At 35.4% G+C, this 8,211-nt stretch overlaps 1 protein-coding gene across 1 annotated transcript; it reads right to left on the bottom strand.

Annotated features, from left to right (window-relative positions):
* Window positions 1–5,574: 5,574 nt before the first annotated feature.
* On the bottom strand, window positions 5,575–6,411 carry LOC122035252 (AT-hook motif nuclear-localized protein 18-like). Its single transcript, XM_042594668.1, has one exon. It carries the CDS (start codon window positions 6,409–6,411, stop codon window positions 5,575–5,577), a length of 837 nt encoding a protein of 278 aa, XP_042450602.1.
* Between the last annotated feature and the right edge of the window lie 1,800 nt (window positions 6,412–8,211).

Genomic DNA, 8,211 nt, shown 5'->3' with positions numbered 1-8,211 from the left:
TTGCAAAAGGATATACCAAAATGGAGGGTATTGGTTTTGAAGAGACATTATCCCCAGTTGTGAAGTTTATATCAATACATATCATCCTAGTTATAGTAGTACATTTTGATATAGAATTACATCAGATGGATGTAACAATGACTTTTTTTAATGGTAATCTTGACGAGAAAACCTATATGACACAACCAGAATGTCATGTTGCTGAAGGTCAAGAGAATAAGTATGTAGACTTAAAAAGTCTATATATGAGTTAAAGTAAGCATTAAAATAATTGAACATAAGATTTAATGAAGTTACTTTATTTTATGGTTAAAAATGATTAATAAAAATCATTGTGTTTACCTAATAAAAGGAAAAAGAAAAGTTTGTGATCTTATTATTATATGTTGATGATATACTAATAGTTGGAAGTGACATAAAATGTGTGATAAAAGTCAAATCATGACTTTCATCATAATTTGACATAATATATATGGGAGAAATTGAGTATATCTTAAGAGTAACTATCATTAGAGCTCGATAAAAAAGCCTTTTGAGTTTATCTCAAGAGACTTATATCACTAAAATGCTACAACACTTCAACATGTCACATCACAACATTGAACAAACATTTACAGTGAGAGATACTATTCTGAGCAAAAGTATATATCACAAAACCCTTAAAGAAATAGCCAAAATAAAGAAAAAATCATATGTCAGTGTCATTAGTAGTTTAATATACACTATGTTGTATACTCATCCTGATATAAGTTATGTTGTTGGCTTAGTTAGCTGTTTCCAATCAAATCCAGGATTGATACACTGGAAAGAGGTGAAAAGGATATTTAGATATCTCAAAGGGATAGCAGATTATTGTTTCTATTTTCAAGGATCAAATATGAGCCGGAAGGGCTACAAAAATGCAAATTGAGCGAGAGACCTTGATGACAGCAAATTCATAGCTAGTTATACCTTCTTGTTGAATGATGGCGTCATTTCATGGAACAGCAAGAAATAGGTTTGTGTAGAGCTGTCAACAATGGAAGTTAAGTATGTGACTTGCAAAGCGGCTGTGCAAGAATCTGTCTAGTTGAGAAGATTTTTGAAGTATCTGAAGATTGTCGAGGACAATGAGAGTCTTATTACAGTGTGTTGGTGCAATTTGTATTAATAGTCTAACTCAAGTTTTGATGAATGAAAAGTGAATTAAATTAGGAGTCTTTGTGTTCTAAGTACTTTACCAAGTGTGCAGGAATTGATGGGTTTGAAAGACCTGACACCAGGCTGAAATCCAGCTATGTCCACGAGACCAGATAGTTGGTGTGAAGTCCAAATAGGTCAACAGACTGACCTGATATCTGACAGAAAGTCTGGTTAGGTCTGCGGGATCTGACAACCGGTAGAAGTCCAATTGGGTCTGCGGACCTGAAAACTGGCATGAAGACCTGGTGGCTCAAGAGGCTAGTCAACCAACTGTAAGTTGGTAAGTAAAGGTAAGTTACTAGAGGAGAGTGACTTCGTGAAGATGTGTCTCGGTTGAGGGACAGTAGGCGTCGGTCCAGTTTAGGTCGATTTCAGACCCCTAAACTAAGACCTTGACTAGATCCTGGTCTCGAGGAGATAGGGTCTAATTACTACTCAGTATTATTATACTAACACTTGTCTTGCAGGTTATTATTTGGTTTATTAGACTAACACGCTTTGCAGGGCAAGAAGAACACAAAAAACCTCGGGTGAACAGTACCCGAGGCGCCTTCCAGGGGATGGAAGGCACCTTCATTGAAGGCGCCTTCAAGCACTGAAGGTTCCTTGGCATTGTTCATAGAAGGCGCCTTTAGAGCATGGAAGGCATCTTCCGTAGGATAAAGTTCATAATTCGCCAAAAATAAAAACCGAGCTACTCGGGATCAGACTTGCCATATTGGAGGCGCCTTCAAGGCCTTTGAAGGCGCCTTCCATGCTCAATAAAGGGAGTGCTTGCCCAAGCCATGACACAATTCACTCTCACGATCATCTGCACTTCTGGTTGGACTTCTGAATGCTCCGACTTCCTACTACAACTCTCCTGCGATGCTACCACGCTCGTCTACCACTAATAAGCCGCCCAAATATCGAGCTCAAGTCAACCTTCTTTGAAAGAGTGTTTGGTAATCTTTTATTTTGTACACTTAATTATTATTATTATTGTAAAAGGACAAGTGCAGTGTGTTGCACCTGTTCTGAATTTCTTTGTACTTGATTCTCTCTTCCGAAGGTATGGGAAGAGAAATTTTAGTAGATTACCCATCGATAGGTCTGTTGGAGCTAGGTCTTGAAGTAGGAGTCACCGAAGGCTCTTAACTAAGTAAAATCAATTGTGTCTGTCTCTGTTCTTTTTAATTTCTGTATTTTTCTGCTGCGTACTTTGTTTTAAAAACAAAAAAGATTTATTTTTCAAAATCACGTGATTCATCCCCCCCCCCTCTCACATGCGACTCAATTCAACACTGTACTGCATAGTTTGTAGAATCGCGATCCTACGCAGGATCGATTTAGGGTCAGGATCGGATCAATCAGGATCGGATCGTAGAATCGTACGATTCTACCAAAAACCCTTAAAATCTTATCATACATGAATAATAATTAGAAAAAAATACTTGAAAAACTCATTTACATATAAATAAATAACTAATTTTGTATATATATGTAATCATTTACACTCAATACCTCAAATTACATTACTACATTTACAAATTTAAGTTAACTTGTAATTCAACTATCATTCTCGTATAGTAATAATATTTATATTTTCATATCATAAAATGAAAAAAATGTAAAATTTTTATTAATACAATAATAATAACACATTCAATGTCACAAATATTTCCTTGGTTTATAAGATAATTCAATTTACAGGCCAACAAAGCACCTAACGTATACACCAGAAGCTATTGAATCCTTTGATTCAAATATAAACGCCGGAAATAATCTTCTAAAGACTGGTTGATGGCACATAATACTAGACAATAAGCATCCAAAAACTCATTATTTTGGGGGAAAATAAATGACATAATATTATTGATAAAAACTAACTCAAAAATAGTTAAACATATGTTTAAATAATTTAAAACCCTAATAAGATGAAAAATAATAATAAAAAAAAAGATAAAATCTTCTAGACATCTAAAAAGGATTTAAATAATATTTTTTGGATTTGAAATAGGGTGGTTAAGGATAAACTTTAAAATTTATTAAAGATCTCTGAACGAGCTTTGATTTGATATATTATAGGCCCGGTGGTTCAATCCGAGTCAAAAGTTATGACCTCTCAAAGCTTCCACCGATCCTGCTCCGATTCTTCTCTGATCCTACCGATTCTGTTCCGATCCTGCTGCGATCCTACTGCAAAACTCGATTATGCACGATCCTGGATCGATTTTGGGTTTCCGAATCATAGAATCGTACGATCCTACGATCCGGATTGCAATTTTGCAAACTATGGTGTACTGTAACAATCAAGTTTCTGTAGCTTTTTCTAAGGATCACAAATATCACAGGAAGAGAAAGCACATAGAAATTAAGTATAATTTTGTAAGAGATATTGTTAATAAAAAAAGATAATCTTTGAGTATATCCCTACACGTGTTATGTTTTCAGATTTTGTTACCAAGTTATTGACCAAAGAGTCATTTCAAGGACATGTGAAGTCTTTGACGTAAAATGTAACACAGTAAATATATAAAAATGTAATAATCTATTCAGTGTATATGTTGTTGTTACAGTTTGGATAAAAATTTTGGATAAAAATTTTGGTGAATATGTTAGCAGATTGAGATTGGTCCACTTACATGGATAATCATCTCTATTTGTTAAATATAAATAGAGGTAAGACCATTATTTATGGGACAATTTATACTCATAAGTTGGGGTCTCCTTGATAATTGTATCAAAATATGATCATTTATGTATTAATGATGATCGAAGTAAATGAACCCACAATTTCCTGAATCTGCTAAAGGCCAGATTGAAATTCATAAGTTGAATTTAGGATTAGATATTAGGTATATCTAGATTAAAATCTGTATGATATTAAATTCTGAGAAAAAACATGCACTCCTTTTTATAAAGAGAAAAATATTGTAACATGTGATTTATACCACATGTACTATGGCGACAATAAGGATATAGAAGAATGAATCCTAGCTTCTCTATTATGTGAGACTTTTGAGATTATAAGTTAACTCAATCTTACCCTAAGTGGCTATTTAGCTATCTACTTGAAGTTCTAATTAGTGTCTGCTACTTTAGCATGTTTCCTATTGACTATGGATGATTCAGTCTATGGATCATAATTAGGAAAGTGACTCGTTAAAATGAATAGATTGTAGCTAAAAAGGAAGATTAATATTGATTTATATCTTTAATATTTATTCATTGGTTGACCAATTACATTTTTTTGTTAAGTACATAAAATGTGATTGTGAATAATTATATTAATTGGATATGTTAATATGCTCTCGACATAATAGTCATTATGAGAATTAGAAATGCTCATATTGATATGAATAATATAATCTCGGGTAAAAGTAAGTTATTTACATCTCTGATTCGGTTGATAGAGTAGCTAAGTTATGTGTAACAATTTTTTTAGTAGTAATTGCTCAGTATACTTGTTGTCGTACGAATTATTTTTCCTAAACTATGAATTGAATATTCTTACATGATTTTTGTGACTAAATAATCTTTATGAATTAACTTAGATGAATGAGAGAGATTGGAATTAAGAAGGTGAAATGATACCTCTTCTCCTTCATCTTCCTGCCCTCTCACTATCCTCCATTAATGGAGGTAGGGAAATAGTCATTTTCCTCTTATAAAAGGGGGTCAAGGCAATTGGTGAAAGGTGTGTGATCAAAAGAGAGCATCAAGAGCAAACATAGGGTTTTGGTTCGTGAAACTTTGAAAAGCTTTTCGATTCGTTCATTATCATTCTTTCGACGGCATGTTCTTCTTCCAATCTTAGGTAGGTCAGCTCTAGGATTCTCCATTAATTTGGTCTATATTCAGATTCTCTTCTAGATCCTTCTCAAAATTTTTAGGATCTTTTTACTCCACATGGTGAAGTAGTCTCACACAACTCTGCATATAAGGTATGCCCTTCAGAGACCCCCATATATGGTATGTTACTATCTTGGGATATTCTGACAATGATCAAATCAATGTCCAAATCATATAATTATACAAGATTAAAAAAAATTTCTGCTCGACTTTCTAGAATAGTCTTTTCTTTTCGCACGAATGCATCTTAATATTAATATAGATATACTTCATTACCTCATAATCTAATGTTATTTGAATTAAACAAGATTAAATAACGATAGATAACCAAGATTACAATAATAATTTTCAATTAAACATGCCGATTTAAGATTTATGGTCTAAAGGTTATTCTCTATGTAGTATCAACTGTTTATATTTTAATGTAACACTTGAACATTTTCATCCAAACTTAAAACAGACCTTAAACATTTTAACATAGTTAAGCATAATTGAGTATATTTAAAACAAACAATAAAATCATCATTAACATATAATCGAATCACTATTTCCGTCAAATTAGTGATTCTGTGCTTTTCCCCAAGATCGGAACTCGTCGTCGGTCGGCGACGGTAGGATGTTCTGATTGGCGGTGGTGGTGGTGGTGGTGTTGGTGTTGTTGATCAGACTCAGCAGCTGCGGCAGGTGGCCATGAAACGGCGGGGGGTTGTTCGCGCCGCCTACCAATTGTTGCGGCACCGGAGGAAGCGCCGGCGACGGACCCTGCAACGGGCGGATGTCTTGATCAGGCGGCTCCTCCGGCATCAGAGGCAGCCTCTCGTAGGCGGCGTTCCCGAACGAGGAGGCCATGATCATCACCGGCGTCGCCGCCACCATCGGCCCCACCACGCTCCCGCCCACCAGCTGCCCTTGCACGCTGCCCAAGTACACCGTCAGCCATGACGCCGCCGGCAGAGACGACGACGGCAGGACCAACCCCGAGAGCGAGACGATATCGAACCGGCCACGCAGCGGCATCACGACGCCGGCCGGCCCGCTGACGGTCACGTCGGAGACGGTCCCACGGCCGCTGATCAAGCTGACGCCGACCTGACGGCGGCGCGCAAATTCGGCGACGCTCTCGACGATGTCGTGGCCGGCGGCCACCTCCATCACGTGCGCACGCACCGCGTGGGCGCTGTCGCGCGTGATGACCACAGGCGGTTTAGGCTTGTTCCTGGATCCCGGCGGCCGGCCGCGCTTCCTCTGGCTCTGCACTCCGGCCTCTCCGCCGCCGCTGCTACTCCCCTCGTTGCTACTGTTGTTAGTGTTCTTGACCTCCTCATCGACATTGGATTGCTGCAGTCTTTGATCATTGCTAACACGAGCCAGGTGCGAAGGAGGAAGACGATCCATTCTTCTTCAACCTGCAACAAAATCTAACGCCATAATTAATCAATCAATCAATCAATCAATCCCCTGAAATTTATGATAAAAAAAAAAGAAAAAGAAAAACAGAGAGAAGAAACGTGCTCAAACTCCCTCTCTGTGTCTTGTTTATTCTCAAAGGAGAAGGAACGATCTCGAATGAACTTTTAAATGGGAGAATTGGTATAAATAGAAATTACGGAAACTGATTAATCAAGAAGATAGATTTTTTTTTTGTATGAAAAAAAATAAAAAATGAAGGTAAAATATATATATATATGAAAAAAATAGAGTTTAGGAAGGCTTTGTAAAAATTTTCAGCTAGTTCCTTTATAGTGTTGCTTCTTAATGTTATTATTTAGTGTATAATCTTTCTCTTTGTACTGATTCGGTTCATTTTTTTAAATATTTAAATAAATCTGGTGTTCTAAAAGTAACATATATTTTTGATGTTCTGATTATTTTTAGAATTTTTAAAAAATATTTTAACAAGATTCCAAAGGGGAGAATTTAAAAATATTATCATTACTCGACCAATTACAACTAATTATTAAGGTCAAACGCATGATCATTTGATACCAATACTAGTTTATGTTTTAAAATCACAAATTTAGGTCACTTGAAGTGTCTTATTATTCGCTATGAATCAATTTGACGATGAGTGTTTCTCGATTTAACCTATCATTCAGATTTAAAGTTTAAACACATCTCCCGCCATAGGGAAAAGAGGGAAGCTTTGATTGCTAGATTTCATTTGATTTTATAGTAACTTTCCAAACAAAGAAAAATTAGTGCACTTGGAAGATCCATGGAAGGCTTTGAAGATTTTGTTGCTAATTTTCAATAATTTCCTGGATGGTAAGTTACCAAAAACGAAAATTAATGCATGTATAATTGCTAAATTCAATTTCCTTTTCCACTAAAACAATTAGCATTTTCTTATATTTCATTTCATTTTCTTAGCTATCCCTTTGTTTTTTTAGGAAAAAAAATTAAAGAAGCACTAAGAAATATTTTTTAAAGAAAAAATTAACTTTCCTGCAATTCAAAATATTTTATTATAAATACTCTAAAATTAATGCACACGCTTAAGCAATAGTTTTGCTTAAAACTCTATGATGAATCATATTTTTTTAAAAAAAATTTATTTTTTTTAAAAAAATATTATTTTTATAGAATAATAGAGATCAGGGTATCTATATTTTATTATGAATTTTTATAAACTAATATAGGAAGTTTGAGTTACTTTAAATCTCTTAGAGAATATTTAGTTGGTGCAATTTGTTTCTGGATCAAAATTGATCTATTTGATTCAAATTTGATTTTTGATAATATATGAAGATTGTAGATATAATTATCTATTAGGGAGAATATTGGTACAAGTCTCCTCTGATCAAAGGTTGACCAATCTGAAGTGAGAGAGTAGTTAAGTAAATCAACATTGACTAGATACTTGATCGGGAAAGTCCTAACTGGAGGTTAAGGGCAAGAACAACGGGATGATTGACAGAAAAAAAACTAAGTTGATCAATGTTGACCGAACAATTGATGTGAAAAGTCTTGGTGAGTAAAGATGGGCAGTAAGGAAGTCCCAGTGAGTGAAGTCGAGTAGTGAGAAAATCCTAGTCAATGAAGCCAAGCAATTGAAAAGCCCTAGTGAGTGAAGCTAGGTAATGAGAAAGTCCTGGTAAGTAAAGCCAGATAGTTGGGAAGTCTTGGTGTGTGAAGCCGGGTAGTGAGAAAGTCCTAGTGAGTGAAAACAGACAGTTGGAAAGTCCTTATGAGTGA

This window comes from Zingiber officinale, chromosome 11B, assembly GCF_018446385.1.
Source record: "Zingiber officinale cultivar Zhangliang chromosome 11B, Zo_v1.1, whole genome shotgun sequence".
In the NCBI taxonomy this organism is placed as follows: Eukaryota; Viridiplantae; Streptophyta; class Magnoliopsida; order Zingiberales; family Zingiberaceae; genus Zingiber; species Zingiber officinale.
This window is presented reverse-complemented; position numbering and strand designations above follow the sequence as displayed.